Here is a 19,256-nt window from a genome sequence, read left to right as displayed (position 1 = left end):
TAATGATAATAATAACGAATACCTACTAAACTATTTCCTGCTTGTAACTTGACAAAGCATTTACACGTTAACTTATTTATTGAAAAAAAAAAAGAAAAACCTTAAAAAAAGGTTTCTTCATTTAAGAAACTGAAGCATAGAGAGGTTTTCCCCAAGGGAAAATGGCAAAGCTACTGTTTGAAGCCAAGTTTGTCTGATTTCAATGGCAACACTCCTAACATTATATTACTGTCTGCTTTTGAGACTGAGTTTCTCAGGACTGAGAGCACTGCTCATTCAATTTTGTAATCCCTTCCCCGAGGATGCATTCAATAATGTTTTGCTGAACTCTTTAATGAATAAATGAAAACATGCTGGGGAAATTGAAAAAGCAATTGAAGGTGGAGTTTTAATAGCTGACAGAAGCCTTACCTGTTTTCTTTCCAGCTAGCAGTTCCATCTAGCAGAAGCCTTTCATGACTTTAAAGGAATGACTAATAGGATTTCATACACTGTGGCAAGACCTGGGAGGGAGACATTTGGTGTGTGGCTGCCCAGGCCTTTCCCAGAAACATTCAGATTACTCTTTCTGTTGGAAAAACTATTTCTAGCTATGATCTGAAAAGCCAAACCAAAACAAAATATCAGGAATTTTCTTTCCTTTTTTTTTTTTTCTTCTTCAGACAGAGTCTCGCTCTGTCGCCCAGACTGGAGTGAGTGCAGTGGCAGGATCTCGGCTCACTGCAACCTCTGCCTACTGGGTTCAAGCGATTCTCCTGTCTCAGCCTCCCGAGTAGCTGGAATTACAGGCACCTACTATCTCGCCCAGGTAATTTTTGTATTTTTAGTAGAGACATGGTTTCACCATATTGATCAGACTGGTCTCGAACTCCTGACCTCAGGTGATCCACCCGCCTTGGCCTCCCAAAGTGCTGGGATCACAGGCGTCAGCCACTGTGCCCGGCCCAGGATTTTTTTAAATCTCCTAGAATAACCTAGAAAGAATTATGCTAAGAGTTAAATAGGCACAGGAATAAATAGGGACAGGATTAAAGTGGATTGACAAAACCTGTTGGGATTATAATCTAAAAGTGGAACAATAAAGACAGGAGGTTAATATTAATGCAAGTTCTGGCAATGCTGTATATCTTTCTTTGATTTGTTGAACTGCTTTAAGAAGTAATAGCGTCTTCCACATAGCTGCATTTATGGCTCAAGGACATCTGCTCTTGCCAAAATTACTTGGAATACTGAGCAAAATCTTATGCATTGTAACAGTTATTTAGAATTATGGAGCACTTGCATGTTTGAAGTGCTTTATGTGCCTTACGTCATTTAACCCTCATGGCAACTTCATGCGGTGCACCTACTTTGCCCATTAATAGGTAAAAAATGAAAATAGAGACATGCATTTAGAAATCAGATTTATCTATTCCAGACTGCTTTTGATAATTTTTCCTCACTGCTTCCATATATATATTCCATTTATATTTTCTGAAATATCTAGATCTTTGCCCACTTTATATCTGTAGACATTCCTGGATGCCCCTTCCTTCTATCTGTCTCCACTCCTTAGGTTCTTTGGAATTATTTGAATTCACCCATCTGGTTACCAGGGGCCTAAAGCTGTCTTCTTTTGTCCAGTCAAGGACTGAGAAATGTATCAATTCTCCTTCTGCTTGAAAAAACCATATGAGATTGATGTTATAAAAGAGTGATTTTCTAAGAAGTAAGCAACTGAAAAAATAATGAGGAAGCAAAATATAAAGCTGGCTGGATAAAAAAAAGTGCATGGGTTTGAAGGAAAGATCTGAGCTAAAGAAAGTCGCAGATCTACACTACCTCCATGATGGCTAGTAGCCTGATTTTGTTTCCATATCTAATCTCTATATTTACCTCCAAGTGGGACCACTATTGGTCAGCATTTCTTGCTCTAAACTCTATTCTTATTTTGTTCCACTGCAATCTTACTTCTCTGTGTATTTGTGCTGATTTCCAGACCTCTCTATGTGGAGGTACTTCCTTTTCTGTTGAAGGCCAAACATTTCTGCCTAGGTTTTCAGGAAGTTCTACACTGTGCAATTATAAGAAAGTTCATGAAGACAACAACAGATTATTGGCAAGTGCTGGTACTGGTATCATTTAATTTACTTATTAAAAAAAAAACTGTGTGTGTGTGTGTGTGTGTCTGTGGGTGCGTGCACGTGGGCATGCATGTAAGCACGCACAAATATTTAAATACACACAAAAACAGAGAAAATATACAATGAACCTACATGGACCCCCCTCCCATCATTTTCTGCCATACTTATTTTGTATAGTACCCTGGTTTGTGGGTTTGCTTTGTTGGAGTATTTTAAAGCAAATCACAGGTACAATATCATTTTACGTGTAAATACTTCAGAATGTTTCTCTAAGGGGTAAAAACTTTTAAAAAAGACACAAGACTACATTACTACTGGTACACCCAATAATATTAGTAATTATTACACGATATAAGCTACTGCCCAGCCCTACCCTATTTTCCTAGTGACTCTATATTTTTTTCTTTTTGCAGTTGATGTGTTCACAAACAGCATCCAATCAGGACCTACACACTGCATGTGGGTTCATTTGTTGAATTACTGATGTAGGCCCTGTCATTTGTAGACATGATCTCAATCAGTTAGAGACTTCAGTAAGAGAGTTTAATTGATTGGCTCAGCCTGTAGAACTACACAGGAGCAGAGACCGTATGAGGACTCAGACTACAGGGTCGTTTTTCTTTTATGCTTTACTAGCTTCCTTCTATTCCCTGGGCAAGCCAGATCCTTGTTTTCCTTATGTCCACCATCTTTACCACTATGTCATATCGCCTGTCATTTCCTTTGTACCTTTAAAATGTTTGGCAAATCTAGATCTTTCAAAAGAGCCAATTAGGAGAGAAGGTCGTACCTTTTGCTGAAACTAAGCTTTGGAATAGAACTTCTGTAGCCTTGGATAGTGGTTTTTCTCTTTACCTAAATTTTTTCAGCTCCGGAGTCAGAAGCAGGCTTCTTCAGCCATCTTGATTTTGAATGCTTTGCCACTTCTGAACAGTTTAGTGTTTTTCTGTTCTATCCATATGGTGACATCAGCTCTTAGCTCATTGTCAGAGCAGAGATGACAGCCGTTCCTTGAGCAAGACAGCTCCAGTTTTTTCCATCTTAAGTTATGAGTTCATGCTCCGTGCACTTTTTTATGACTTATCATTCATACCCCTTAAAATGTGATCTGTACAGTTTTGAAAGACAAAAATGCTTCTCATATAAGTTTACACTGAATGAGATGACTCACAGCAAATAAAAGGGTTGCTTGTTTATACTGCTGTTTCCTAAAGTTTGGAATTGCAGGTGCTGTTTTAGTACAATATACACACCAGCTTTCAATAAAAAAGGAATCAAAACAGTGAAACAATGTTCTCTTTTTACACTTTAATCTGAGTGGAACTCAGGTTGTTGTTAACTTGTTTTCCTATCTCCTTTACAATTGCAAAGCTTTCTTTTTAACAGAGAATAACTCTCGGGTTCAGAGATCTTGGCTGGCAACAGAATTTAATAGTATTGTTATGTTTTAATTGTATTTTTTAAGGTTTTCTTGTGTTTATATAGATGAAATTGTTTTCTCACTTATGGTTTAAATAGAAGAGTTTCTTTTAAAATGTATTTATGTAGGCAACAAATATTTTTTTAAAATACTTTAAGTAATAACCGGTACTATTTTGAGCACTTATTACATATGATACCCTAATTTCAGATACATGATGTAACTCAATGCCTCTTTCTAATGACATTGTATATCTTTACTTTTAAAAGGAGGAGACTGAGGCACAAAGGGACTACTTTGCTTAAGGTTACAAGTTTAATGAATAATATGTTAGGAGTTGAGCTCTTTACTTCCAGCTAATACTACCGCCAAGTCAATAAAATTGATATATGCAAATAGTAAGCGTAGTGCTGGAGCTACTGAAGTAACTGAGTGGAAAGTTCCACATTACAACCTTCATGTTACATACAAATGTTAACTTAAAGTTACAAATGACCTGGATTCTTACTGATGTCAGTTTAAATGTTGTATTTGTCATTTAACATGCATGTTTTAGTCAAATAACTTTACCTTTCTAAACTTGTTTCCTTATTCGTAAAATAGGCATAAGAACCTCACAAGGATGTGTGTGTATGTTTATGATGGACTATATACCATATTATACTGTCAAGGTTCTATAACATACTTTAAGTTTTAGAGTAATTCCTGGTACATGGCGATTATAGTAGCTGGTATTATTATCTGGAGGAAGTATTATTTATTGTTAGAGCTTCAGACAGACCTCAGTTTCATGACTAGTTTTGCCGTATTCCTAGCCATGTTACCTTGGAAAAGTTACATCTGTGAAATGGGGATAATAACACTTCAAACCATTGTTATGGGTTTGCAATGATATAGTTACATGTACATCCTCACTCGATACTTACATAAGCTTTTATTAGATTTGTGATTATGTTGAACACATAACTACAGCACAGAGTTTTTATACTAGCATTAATTTTTGTACCAGATTACTTTCTTGATCAATATGTCTAGCTTGTTTATAATGTAAAATCATTAAGAATTGTATGAGTCATACATTATAAAATTCAGCATACCATTTACTGTTATGAAATAAATGAGCTCCAGTTAAGCAAAACTTGAGGTCATACGTTATAAAATTCAGCGTACTCTTTACTATTATTATTATTTACCCTAGAGCACTTATGCATGAACACATTCTAATAGGCGATTATTGTGATATCTGTGTAGGATTTTTCTGGTAAATAAGTCTTCTATTTTGTTACTAAAATACATACAGGTAAAAGTGATAAGATTATAATAAAGTAAATAACACTTTACTATTATGCAATAAATGAGCTCAAGTTAAGCAAAACTGGAGCTCATTATTGCATAATAGTAAAGGGTATGCTGAATTTTATAATGTATGACTCATACAATTCATAATGATTTTACATTATAAACAAGTTATGATTTTACATTATAAACTAAGCATTGCCATTTGCTTATGGCGACACTTATGTAGTAGAAGAGGTCTATATGCAAAATAAATACAAAGAACAGTAAGCAGGAAAAGTCAGGACTTATAATACCCTAAATGCTTCTGGTGAAAATCCATGCTAAAGATACACAGAAAAATACTAATTATATGTACTTTCTTAGTCTATTGTTAATCCTATCACTTTTACCTGTATGTCTTTTAATAACAAAAGACTTATTTAAAAGCCAGCCCTACAGTAAGTACGTGGGAATGGGAGGAGTGTGAGGTTAGGGCAGCTGGATGAAAGAGCTATTGCCACAGGTATCACAATAATAACCTATTAGAATGTCTTCATGCATAAGTGCTCTAGGGTAAATAATAAAATTAATAAAAACAGCGTGTCATTTTCTTTCATTGATTGTATAAATTTGATGCTTAGCTATAAGGCGATGTGGCATCCATGCTAAATGGTGCTAAAAGTATCAGAACATTCTTACGGTGTTACTTTACACAAAAATTTGCTCTGCACTAGAGTCTGCAAGAACTGGGAAGCAGTAGCAATTACAGAAGACAAAGTTTACAACTTATTATGCCAAATGGCAATAATATTGTTTCGGTTGCCCTTGAAATTAGTGACTGCACAAGGTACAGTTAAAAATAAGGCATTCTGGGCAGGCACAGTGGCTCATGCCTGTAACCCAAGCACTTTGGGAGGCCAAAGTGGGCTGATCACCCAAGGTCAGGAGTTCAAGGCTGAGGCCGGAGAATCACTTGAACCTTGGAGGCAGAGGTTGCAGTGACCCTAGATCGCGTCATTGACCCTTGGCTACAAGAGCTAGACTCTATCTCAAAAAGTAAAATGAAATAAAATAAAATAAAATGAAGTGAAATGAAATAAAAATATTGCACTAGTATTCAAAGGTAACATTTTGTTTTTTCTACTTAGCCCTTCAAAATATGTGTAAAATGGTGGGAAGGGTTTATGATTTTCCTGACTGTCCCCTTTCTAACTTTTACCTTAGGTTTTACTGGGTATTGTGAGGAGCCCCATTATCTTTGCTTTGCTCCCTATAATGACCTGTGTTCATTCTGTGCGGCTGGGAAGGCACAATGATGACGTGATATCACCAAACAAATCAGCCCTAAAGCTGGTCCACAATGGCAATTGTCTTTCCACTGCATTGTCTTTCACTCTTGTTTTCATGCACATGTTTCTACAGTGACATCAGCTTAGTCAGTGCCAGTACCACCCCAAAGCTCCCTGAAAGCACATTACAATGAGGGTGAGTCCCTGCCAAGGCTGAAGTATTGAGCTTCTTTCCAGTCCCAAGAACTGTCAGAGACTAGTGTGGTTAGCTGTCAACCAGGAGACCTGATCACTCTTGATCCTTAATGTTGCATGTATCACAGAGGAAAACAGTTCAGAGCTCTCCATCTTCCACACATTTTTTTTCTTTTCCTTTTTTTTTTTTTTTTTTTTTAGTGAAAGGCAAATGAGGTAACCAAGCAGAAAGCAATTTTTATACAACTCAGATTTGAGCTCAGGCTCAATTCTGAGAGTTCCAGACATGCCTTATGAGTGTGCAGAGAAGTAAACAGCCGAGAAAGTTATTTGCATGAAAGCTGAGGTGTTTCTGGGGTAAGAAACGAACCTGAGTTTCAGAAATAACTGGGTATATGAAATATGACTTGACAGAATTCTGTATGCAGGGAAGTTAGGATGGTTTTACCTGAAAACGCGTGAACATATTTTATAAATTTAGCATATAAATTTATTAAATACATATGAATGTATTAAATATTGCATGTTAAGTATGTGATACATAATATAAATATAATATACATTATTATATACCATAATTATGTATAATATATGTTAAAATATGTGAAATATATAAATATAAATTATACACTGAAAGCTCTAGTCAGCAGAGGCCAGTAAGTGTGTAGGGTTGAGCCCTGCAGCTATTGGTAAAATCTATCTTCCATTTCCACTCCTTAGATGTATGATTATGTCTGATGGAAAAAAGTTTTAATTAAAAAAACAGAAAGCCTATTTTATTTAGTTCTGTGGCATATCAGGGCACAGTGAATATTACTTTAATGTCATGTGACATGAGGGGTAGGAAGCCACTTTCTTCATCCTATCATGTTTTGCCACACAGCTCATATACCGGGAGAGAGAGCTTAGGTTGGCCACTAACGAGAATTTCTTTCCTTGGGAGAGAAGCAAGAGGGACCAAGAGCTCAGTACAGAGCAGGTGCAGCGGTATCACTGCTGGTGGGACCTAGCAGAGCAGCAGTAGGACAGCAGCTGTGCAAACCTGTGGAAAACACAGATGTCAGCTGGAGCTATGTGGCACCATGAAAGCAAAACTGAAGGACAGGTAGAAACAATCATGGCATGCTACATGATGATAGATGCATGGGGAGAAGCTGCTGTGCCCACAGAAGTAGTGTGGAGGGCTGCATGGTCCAGCTGAGCACTGGGGGCACCTAGTGGAACAGTGTAGATACCAAGAGAGTAAAGCCCATAGAACTGCCAGAAATACTTGAGAAAAATTTTCCAGAAGATGGAATTTCTGCATGAGGAGATAGGCCCCAGAGCTAAGTCATCTGTGTGATTCCTGTAAGGTAATTTATGAAATTACTTAATAGAAGTTAATGTTTTTATTACTATATCCCTATAGATTTAGGTAAGGTGAAGCAATCTGGTTTACTTTTGTCCTGATGTGACATTAGAAATTTTCATCACTTTTTGGATAAAGATATTTCTTTCATTCTTCCAGGCATTCATTGGGATACATTTATAGCGTTGCTAGTTGATAATTCATGTAGGGTTTGATACTTGATTGGCTTTTTCTATGTGTAGTCACTCAGCCTCAGCATCAGAATCACCCACTTGCTTATTCCAAATTTGGCCTTATCTGAGACCAGTTGAATCAAAGTGTGAGCTTCTCTTTTTTGCCCGTTTCTCAAGGTTCATTGGCAGGGACACCGAGGTTTGAGAACCACTGCCTACTATAGTTTCTTTTATTTTTATTTATTTATTTATTTATTTGACAGAGTCTCACTCTGTCACCCAGGCTGGAGTGCAGTGGCATAATCTCAGCTCACTACAACCTTGGCCTCCTGGAATCAAGTGATTCTCTTGCCTCAGCCTCCTGAGTAGCTGGGACTACAGGCGTGCACCACCACACCTGGCTAATTTTTGCATTTTTAGTAGAGACAGGGTTTCACCATGTTGGCCAGGCTGGTCTCGAACTCTTGACCTCAGGTGATCCACCCACCTCGGCCTCCCAAAGTGCTAGGATTACAGGCATGAGCCACCATGCCCAACCCACTGCTTAATTTTCTCAGCGAATAGAAAACTAAACACCTTGTGAGACAGTGGTAGACAGGGTGTAAGGCATGTGTTTTTCAAAAAGCAGCGGAGATCTGAAATGCGTTCTGTAGGAAATAGTAGAAGAAATCTTCATGGATACATAAAAACCTTGCTGTGCAGATTGTGTGAACAGCTGAAACTGCTGACCTTACATGTATGATGATAACAATCCTTGTGACTGTCCATGGAGGGCCCCTCTGGCTATTAAGTATTTATTAAAGGTATGATGTGCTTAACATGTGGCAAATGTAAGTACTGATATAAAAGAAGATGCAGAAGAGGACACAATAAATCACTGAGTGTCTAATTCGGGAGGAAAAACAACACATATGAAGGGCATTAACAACAATATAATATTAGGTTATTAGCTAAATTGTGTGATAGCATAGTGTATAAATTCCCAAATAAGAAACTAATTGATAAAAGAGGTCGAATTTGACCAGTTCCTTGAAAATATGGCAGAATTTGAAGGGGCGTATCATTTAAATCAAGAGACGGTATCATCATGTGAACACATTTTTTTTTTAAGTTTTTTGAGTGGGGGGGTCTCACTCTGTCACAAAGGCTGGAGTGCAGTGGCATGCTTTCAGCTCAGTGCAACCTCTGCCTCCCAGGCTCAGGTGATCCTCCTACCTCAGCCTCCCAAGTAGCTGAGACCACAGGAGTGAGCCACTATGCCTGGCTTTTTTTTTTTTTTTTTTGTATTTTTTTGTAGAGATGAGGTCTTGCTATGTTGCCCAGGCTGGACTCAAACTCCTGGGCTAAAGCTATCCTCCTGCCTCAGCCTCCCAAGGTGCTGGGATAATAAGCATGATACTGCACCCAGCCAATAAAATATTTTTTACCGCTTTGTGTGTACAACACCTTATCTACGATGATGTCTGACATACACAGGAATGAGATATACTTTCCTGGCCCTCAAAAACATTAAGTCTATTGAGTAAAGGGAAGACTGATAATGGCTGGATCTTGGAGCACTGAAAAGCCCCAAGGACGGTAAACTCATGGAGGTTCCCTGGGAGATAACACTGGGTAACTGAGTGGATGTAACCAACTCCAGTTTGTTGAGTTGCACACAAAAGATCAAATTTTCACACATATGAGTTCAAGTAAAAAATGGTTTACTTTGCTTTAAGAATTCAATACAGGGCTATAATTAGGGAGCATGGAAAGAGTAGTCAGTAATCAAAAGAATCCTAATGATAGTGGCTATAAAGCTCAAGACACTCATACCTCTTTCTGGTGTAGGTGCCTGTCTTTGATTTCAGTATTTAAAATGACTTCTAAATAGATAAGACTTGCATCGTGCTTAACAGCATAAAATGTGACACATCCGTACATATCTGAATTGCTTATATTTTTATACTGATGCCCTCAAGAGGCTTATAATTCAGGGAAAACTGCCACATAAGCCCCACTATACCCATTTAAATGTGGATTGTGCAGCAAGGAAACAGTTTACAGAGAGCTGGAGAGTCACGTTTAAATTTGTCCAGCATTTCTCCAGCGCACTGACATGTTGCAAGTGGCATTTAAGATATCGTAGGTGGCAAATTAAAATATGCAACATTAACATAAAACAGATTACTTGAGAGGAATAAGAAATATTACGTTCACAAATAGAATCTGAGAAAATGTAATCAAACGGCACCTTTTGTCGTTGTTGTGGTGGTGGTGGTTGTTATTGTTACTGTTTTGAAGGGAAAGCAGTTTCGCTAACAAAATGCTAGCATGTGGCGGAAAGGCCAAGTTAATGCCTTCAAATGACTATTTCAACATTTTGGGGAGTGAAGGAGTTTAAGAAGGAAAAGGTGTGGAAAGCATGCAGGAGTCGTGCAGGAAGGTGCAGGTCTGTGTGTCTTGTTGTAAGGGCTATCTTGCGTAACCGCCCATCTGGAGGTCCAGTTTGTGTGATCCTGACTTCAGCCTAGCAGTGGTGGGCCGTTTGTAACTCCCGCTAAGAGGGAGGATTTCACAGCTTGGTCTCTCTGCCTGGTTTGTTTCAAGATTGGCCCCTGGAATTTCTAAGCAAGCACATAATTAGATAAGCAAGCATGGTTCACAGAAGTGCCTGGTGGCAAAGGGAGAAACAAACAGTTTCAAAGTATATTTCAAGGCTAAAATCAAGAAAGGAAAAACAAAAAGTTTAAAAATGAATTTTGAGATTGGAGGTTGGGATACTCAGTGACAGAGTTAGACTTGGAAAACTGTGGAATAGAACCTGCAAATAAAAACCAAATAAGAAGCAGAGAAGTGCCTTTAAAGGCATCTTTTGATTGCAAGGAGGCAAGAGAGGAAAGTGGGGAGGGGGCGGCGGGAATGAAAGCTGTTTCTGCTAAGGAAGGCACCCAGTGAGCCACGTAGGGATGCTGGGAACCTGTGAGAGGGGAGACTGCAGGAGGCCAAATGTTGGCTGACTGTTCTGCTTGTAGCTGAGCCTGAGCACCAAGGAGGTTCAAAAGGTAGTGTGCAAGCAAAAAGAGTGCACAGACCAAAATCGTGCAAAAAAGGCTTGGGGGCACGGAGAGGAGGAAAATGAAAGCGAAGGGAAGAGAAGGCAACACTGAAAATCCTTTATGAAAATCCTTCATGAAGGGACCACATGGGCAACCAGCACAGTGCCTGGAAGTCTAAAAAGAGCCTGAGCTACCCCAATTCACTGCTTCCATGGTTGTGCATCAGATGAAGTACTTGAATTGCATTGTCATGTACATGAAAAAAAATTTAAACACTGGAAGCATTCTGTGTGCATCAAAATGCGATGAGACATCTGTGAACAAAGAGTTATGGGAGGGAAAAACTGCTGATACAAAGAAAAGTCTCAATATGTATCTCTTGTCCAAGGCCATGGGCCCTTTGATGGGAATGATACAATCTGCTGCATTATTTAAACTGGTGTTTCTCTCTCAATATTTTGAGGGGTTCAAACACATAGCTGATGCCTTGAACATTATATGCGCTATTTTGCAGTGTTATAGTATAATAACATACTTCAACTCATGCTATGTTTCTTAATTTTTTTCCCATTAAAACTTCTTAATGGAAGTTTTATATGTTTCCATGTTTATGTAATATTTGTGACACGAATGCCTATAAAATGTGATATTCAGATTCAACTAACTTGTATTAGGGGGCTCAGTGGGAAGCAGTATGCTACTCATTAACATGTAACACTTACATCATCCTCGTATCATTGCTGTGAAATAAGCTTTAAAAAACGTTTTGACATACAGTAATTATAGATTCACAAGAAGTTGCAAAATATAGTACAGAGAAGTTCAATGTATTCTTTACAACCCAGATTTCCTCAGTGGTTGCATTTTAGATAACTATGGCAAGATATCAAAACCAGGAAGTTGACATCGATACAATGTGTATGTATAGTTCTCTGGCATTTTATCATGTATAGATTTATGTAACTACCACATTCAATAGAACTATTACATTACCACAAAGATCTCTTTTGTGCTCCCTCACCCCTTCTCCCTCCATCAGTAACCCTTGGCAATCACTAATCTGTTCTACATCTTTATAATCTTGTAATTTCAACAATGTGATATAATCAGAATACATAACCTTTTGAGACTAGAATATTTCTCTTAGCATCATGCCCTGAGGCCCTTGCAAATTGTCCCATGTATCTATGTTTTGTTTTGTTTTATTACTCTAGTATCCTGTAGTGTGGATGTTCCATAGTTTGTTCAACTATGTATCTACTAAAAACATTTTAGTTGTTTCAAGTTTTTGGTTAATTCAAATAAAGATGATGTGAACATTTGTGTGCAAGGCTTTGTGATGTGGGCATCCATAAAGGCATTTCAGGGCTGAGGCTGAGCACTTAAATAAATTCCCCAAAGTGCAATGCTACTCAACCACTGGCTAGGTATCTGAACCCAGATAATTTTATTTTATCTCATATGCTGTCTCCACTATCTCATATTACCTGAGAAAAAACTGTTCTCCAGACTCTGTAGAAAGCTGGCAAAATAAATATATTTACTTCTTGATAAAATGTTGATTTTCGAGTAATATCCGCTCACTGATTTGATTGCTTTTAACCTGTTAGGTGCCAGGTTCTGTGCTGAGTGTTGAGGCAAAGCGCCTGCCCCACAGGGGATTTTACAAAATACAAAATATCATCTTTATAGCATGCTGGTAGCTTGCTCTATGCTAGCTGGTTTAACAGTTTTAAATTTTGGTTGGAAAATGTTCATTTAGAGTTAATCTGAGTGCTTTAATAATATTTAAATGTGTATTCTTAAATTTAAATGTGCTGAAATATTTGGGTTAGTATACTTTGCTCTACTTAGGAAAACAAGTGCTGAGCATGCATGCACAAATACAGTATTTAATTTTGTGAGGTATGCAATTCAGTACTTCTTCCAAATAGAGATGAGGTTTGGATGAATTTTTGTTGTAACTTATTCACAAATTAATTATTTCTTCTGTTTATTTTGTGTTCCTTTCCCACAATAGCATAAGAAATTAATCAACCGTCCACAGAGTACCCAAAGAGTTTCTAAGGATCCTGTAGGTGAGGAATATTCGCTTTGTCATCATTATGGTGCTTCCCCACACCTCTTATATGTTATACATATATGTGAATCATTTCATAAAAAGGAATGGAGAAAGTGACTTTCCAATTAAACAATCATTAACTTTATTGGTCTAATAAATACTTATTTCCTGTGAAGTCATACACAAATAAACCAAGCTAGCATTCTTAAATCTGCATGTAATTAAAGCTGAGTTGAAATCTGCAAGAAATACAAATGTTACTGAGTTTTATTTTACTTGTATGACTAGCAGTTGCTTAGTTTACTAAATAGATGACTATACTTTGAGCTGAAATGTTGACTCCTAAGTTGTAAATCTTAAAGTATGGTCAATTCAAATCAACATTTGAAGTCAATCTATTTGAAATTGAGGTATATGTTGATATGAAACCACAAGAAACATTTAGTATTTGGTTGTCATTATGCATAATTCAGTTACATAATAATGCTATAGATTTCAGGGTGCAATTGGAAACTTTTATTCTATTTTAGCTCTTGAAACATTTTATTTTGTGATGTCAGTAGCTGCTAATGTGATAATTTATTGGTCTTGAAAAAACATCAGCGAGGATTTTCTTACTAGTGCATCAGGCCCACTATGAATGATAGACTTTCAATCAGGGGTTGCCCTTACAGATTGGTACAGAAAATGTTCAGGTCTTACTAAACTCCATTAGGAATAGGATATAATAAACACCATATTAGAAACCTTTTCAGGTATAAATAAACTGTGTCTAAAAAGAGAGCAGATGATATAGAAAACAACAACAGCAATAGATGAAAGCTTTGCAAGTTTAATAATGCTATTAATCTTTGAAGAATTTGATGTCCAGATAAAAGCATAATCACTGCCATCATCAACAGTCACTGGAGAGTACAAAGGTAGAAGGATCCTTCTTATGGGTACTAGGAAGTTCTAGTTTCTTACACAGGTTAGGAGATATTTGTCCTCACACGAGTCCTCCCACAGGACCAATGCCATCAGAACTGCTGTAGGAAGGGTGACGGTAGATGAGCTTAGACATTTTGAGTGGGAGAAAACATGAAAAGTTTTAAATGCCAAGTAAAGACGTTTAGACAATAGGAAGACCCTACAAGAAATTCGTTAACAGGGGACTGGCAAGATCAGATTAGACTTTCAGGTGAACCAAAACTGACAGCAGGGATACAAGTGAGAACCCTGGTTCCTGCAACAGGCAAGGAAGAAGCTAGGTAGAACACGGTTAAGATTGAGTCAGCAAGGCAGGAAAGTAGAGCAAATATTTGAGATTATCAGAGTTAGGAACATCAGGACTTGGGTGCAGGGGATAAGAAATAGGCTTTGAAAAATGAGAATAACATCACATGTCTCAGTTTGCTCAGGTGAGTGGTCGCATTAACTAAGAAAGTGAATAGAGTGAAGGAAGATCAAGTAGTGAGAAGGAAAGGCCGTCATTGATTATTTTGATTTTAGAAATATGACATTTGTTTTGACTGTAGTATCCACTGACAGATAATTAGGAGATGAATATTGGAGTGCTATGCCAGGATTTAGGAAAACAATGCCAAAAGATAAAGATTGGGTAGATCTAGGATATTTCCCATAAGGTAACATCAGTAAGAGTTGATGCATTCATTCATTGAGGGGAGAGGACAGAAATATAAGAGGTCTGAGATAGGAGCAGTAATGCAGCAGTATTAGGAGGAAAAGAGTGAGCAGAGGGAACAGAATATAGGAGGAAGAGAGTTAGCAGGGGGAAAGGACAGCTGACAAAGGGCAAGAGAGGAAAGAGGAGAAGCAGGGGATGCCAGGGACTCCAAGAAGAGGAGTAAAATGCTCCATGGAAATCAGAGAAGATGCAGGCCAGGAATCCGTGCAGTGCGTAATAATTAGGAGGCCTCTCAGAAGACTGGAAAGGAAAGCTTCAATAGAGTTTTGAAGAAGGGAATAGAACCCCTAAGCAGAGATTTAAGCAGTGAGTCAATAGTGAGGAACTTGAGGCCTCAAGTTTACATTAGACATTAAAAGAATATGTGATAAAGAGAAGGAGAGAAATAGCACAATAGCGTGACACAGTAGCAGAAGCAAGGGAAGAGGAGGCCTGAGAGTGTTTGTAGGAAGCAAGGAAGGAGCCTTGGTGAAGGGGAGATTAAGGGACAGGTGTGAAGGGAAAATACTTGATGCAAAATAGTGTGAGGGATGGAATCCAGCAAACACAGAGCGGTGAGATTTTGTAAGAAAGTAATTTTGAAATGAAAACAAAGTTAGGAGAAATCAAGTCAAATGACTTTGGGTGAAGTAGAAGCAGACATGGGCTGAGAGAAACAGAATAAGATTGAGATTGGGGCTAAAGAGAAAAGATTAATGTCATTGTTACAAACAAATTTATATTGAGTTTAGAAAAATTATTCTTAATGGATTTTCAAGTGACTAAGGGCTCAAATGGTATTACATAGCTTACAGTTTGTTGATCGCATTCAACATATTTTCCTAACCTCAGGCAGCCCAGGTAAGTGAATACAATCTGAATAACTCAAGATTCAGATTGACAAACCGAGAAAAATGAAAGCTAAAAAAGACAACATATTTTAAGCTGGATGCAAGACTATCGTTGATGTGCATAGTTGATCACTAGGAGCAGTGCAGGTACAGAGATATGTGAGACTCTGCAGAGGTGACTGAATGACTGGGGGACACCAAGGGATCACTATAGTACTGATGGCAGCAAAGAGTATATTGAGCAGAAGCAAAGGAATAGAGGCCATGGAATAAGTTTAGGAGGTAGAGGTCAACAGTAATATTAAGAGGCTGAAACCATGGAGGTAGGATAATTCTGGCTGAGCATGAAACATGAAGATTGGCCTTGAAAGTCAGTTTCCAGTTTGGCGTCACGAGACATGTCATTGGAGTTGACAAAATTAAGGAACCACATAATCTAGGGTCAGACGTGTGAATGATGATCCGCAGGGCTGCTGATGAAGTTGCCTACAGAGTGTTGCTGATGACGTGGATGGGACAAGAAAAGCCTGCCCAGATAGCATGGACTTCAAATTGAATGCATTGCATGGAGGTAGCAGAACACTGGGTTGAAAGTGATGATGGAGAAGGAAGTGCTGGCCCCTTTTCCTTGTTTTCACAGAAAGGTGGCTTTATATTATAAAATCAGAGTGCAATTTACAGGAGTGTGTAGGAGGAAGGAATAGTCGAGTAATGAATGGAAGGCAGATAGAATGCTTGCTTAACACCAGACCAGGGAAACTGGTGCAGGGGTGGAGCATGAGAGTGGAAGAAAGTGGCTATGATGCAGGGGAGGGCTGGAATGTGAAAGGAGACAGATAGCGGAGAAAAAGGTTTTATTTAGAGTTATGGATCTAAGTTACATATTAGTAACAACCATAACAACAGGTGAACAGGAGTCAACAGAGGATGGCCCAGTGGAAAGTGTTGGTACAAAGGATCTTCCACAGAATTGTTTTTGGGTGGTAGATCATGTCGTGTGTGTGTTTGTGTGTGTGTGTGTGTGTGACTGTGTGCATAGTTAGGGATGTGTGTGAGGATTGGCTAGCTGCTGGTACAATTTATGCATCAGATTAGCACTAATAAGGAGAAATACGTTTTGAACCTAAAATGACCCTTCAAAAACAGTGCTACTTGGCTGGGCGCAGTGGCTCACACCTGTAATCCCAGCACTTTGGGAGGCCAAGGTGGGCAGATCACGAGGTCAGAAGATGGAGACCATCCTGGCTAACATGTGAAACCCCGTCTCTACTGAAAATACAGAAAAAAAAAAAAAATGGCTGCGTGTGGTGGCGCATGCCTGTAATCCCAGCTCTTGGATGTCTGAGGCACAAGAATCGCTTGAACCCAGGAGGCGGAGGTTGCAGTGAGCTGAGATCGCACCACTGCACTCCAGCCTGGAGATAGAGCGAGACTCCATCTCAACAACAACAACAAAAAACAAATAAACAGTGCTACTCAAAGCATGGTTGGGGACCTCAGCACCAGCATCTTCTGGGAGCTTGTTAAAAATGTCAAGTTTGCCCCTACTCTAGTTTTTCTCAATTAGATTATGTAGAGCAGAGTGTAAAAATCATTTTAACACACCCTCTTGGTTCTCAGGTACATTAAAATTTCATAAGCATTTAAAACTCTCTGCAATAGTTAGTGCCCCCAGGAGATGATCCCAGAATGCCAGGGATTCAGAAGCTTTTGACTGTTGCTCTAGGTAGTCTCATATCTGTGCACCACGCTCCAAGGCCAAACCAAAGAGCAGGGAGACTTCCTGTAAACAGGTGTGGAGGGTTAGACCCATGCATCCTTCAGGAAAGAGTCCTAACTCTGAGTGTTCCTCCTGTGCCTGACAGAAGCCCTTTGGGATAACTTGCTCCATTGGTTGGCTGAGGAGCTCTCAGAAGAAAATGCTGAGTCTCTTTCGTCAACTCTCCCTCTGCACCGTAGCACCATTCAGCTCATCAAACTCAAGAACCCTAATGATCTCACAGAACAGATCCACGAGTTTCTTTGCTTCTGGAAAAAATCACTTCCAACTTTCACTGACAAACTTCGCCTCCTGGCTCGACATCTCCGCAAGATTGGCAGGAGCGATCTTGCAGAAGAGCTCAAATTCAAGTGGGAAAATAAGGTGTTCACTGAACCACAGCAGTGGTTTGATGGGTTTGATGTAGCAGCCAAGTAAAAGCCTGATCACTCTTCCTTTACCCCTAGGAAAAGGCACATGGTGGGTTTTTAAGACTGTTTCTGTTAACATTTTCCTAGCAGTTTCCAAATGATATTATTTGAAGTCAGTCTATTTAATGATGTGCTATTGAGAAATCAGATGAGACAAAGGGAGAAGCACAGATCAGACAATAGAAAGCATTCCTGGGTGTGAGCGCTCCTCTCTGGTTGAGTGATTATGTTTTGCAATCATGAGTGTCTTCAGTTTGGCCTCACTTAATAGCATTTGCAATTGAGTTTGACTTGTTCACATTTTAAAAGCTGAGTGTGAAGAAAAGATCTGATATATGTAATTACTTATTAATTTGCTATCTACATAAAATTAAACTGGTTTTCCATGATTTCAAGTGTGAACTCAAAAATATCTGAGACAGTTCTCAATCAATTCAGAAAGATTATTTTGCCAAGGTTAGGGACACAGCCTCAGAAGATCCTGATGACATATACTCAAGGTGGTCGGGGTAGAGCTTGCTTTTATGCATTTTAAGGAGTTATAATACATCAATCAATACATGTATGATATACATTGGCTCAATCTGGAAAGATAGGACAACTCAAAGCGAGGGCTTCCAGGTCATAGGTAGATTTAAAGATTCTTGATTGGCATTGATTGAAACAGTTATTATCTAAAGACCTGGAATCAACAGGAAGGAAATGCCTGGGTTATGATAAGGAGTTATGGAGACCAAAGTTTTATAATGCTTATGAAGCCTCCAGGTAGCAGGCTTTAGGGAGAATAGATTGTAAATATTTCTTATCAGTCCTAAGGTCTGTTGATGTTTATGCTGGTCAGCTTTTCCTGAATTCCAAAAGAGAGGAGGGCATTATGAGGCATGTCCAACCTCCCCTTCCCATCATGGCCTGAACTAGTTTTTCAGGATAACTTTGGAATGCCCTTGGCTGAGAGGAGGAGCTTGTTCAGATCTTGGGGGGCTTAGAATTTTATTTTTGGTTGACTCAGGCAACCAATTCAAGTTACATAGGTACCATGGAGCCTACAGTAAACAATACAAAATAAATTGGGCTGAAAGACTTGATGTCGATGGTAGTAATTCACTTTAAAAAACTTGTCTAAGCTCGAAATAAATTAAAAATAGAATAACACTTCAGCCATTTACTGCCACAAACTTTTCCTTTATAAAAACATAACTTGGAAAAGGTAAAATTCCATATTTTGTTACTAGTGGAATGAGGCAGTGCAGAGAAAATAAGTTTTCAGTGAAAGAATTCAAGGCCTATTTCTTCTACTTAGGAAGAAAACCTGCTTTAAAATTAGTTAACAGAAGCCTTATTACATAAGCCCTAGATATACATCATTAAAAACAAACAAAACATCTGTAAATAGAACACTAAAATGAAAGAAAACTTAAAACTTATCTAAACCCCTCTTTCTATTGATAATCACTATTAATGTCTAGTATAAGCTTTGAGTTTTTGGAAAACCTAAAGCCCTTTAGCTGTCTGAAGCAGTTTGATATAAATGGGACATTGAACTAGTTTCACTGACTCATTAATGCAAAAACCATTAGGTCATTGGCTTGAAAACATCAGTAGCAATTAGTTTCAGTTATTGAA

At 38.4% G+C, this 19,256-nt stretch overlaps 1 protein-coding gene across 2 annotated transcripts in view; it reads left to right on the top strand.

The window, feature by feature from the left end:
• Positions 1–18,602, top strand: part of DTHD1 (death domain containing 1) — a 66,163-nt gene extending 47,561 nt beyond the window's left edge. For both annotated transcript variants that reach the window (XM_011967061.1, XM_011967060.1), the window contains exons 8-9: positions 12,885–12,942; positions 17,309–18,602. In XM_011967061.1, the coding sequence (XP_011822451.1) occupies positions 12,885–12,942; positions 17,309–17,640 (390 nt within the window). In that variant the 3' untranslated portion in view covers positions 17,641–18,602. The remainder of the gene's footprint in view (positions 1–12,884; positions 12,943–17,308) is intronic.
• The last annotated feature ends 654 nt before the right edge of the window (positions 18,603–19,256 follow it).

Source organism: Mandrillus leucophaeus, unplaced genomic scaffold, assembly GCF_000951045.1.
Source record: "Mandrillus leucophaeus isolate KB7577 unplaced genomic scaffold, Mleu.le_1.0 Scaffold784, whole genome shotgun sequence".
NCBI classification, from domain to species: domain Eukaryota; kingdom Metazoa; phylum Chordata; class Mammalia; order Primates; family Cercopithecidae; genus Mandrillus; species Mandrillus leucophaeus.
This window is presented reverse-complemented; position numbering and strand designations above follow the sequence as displayed.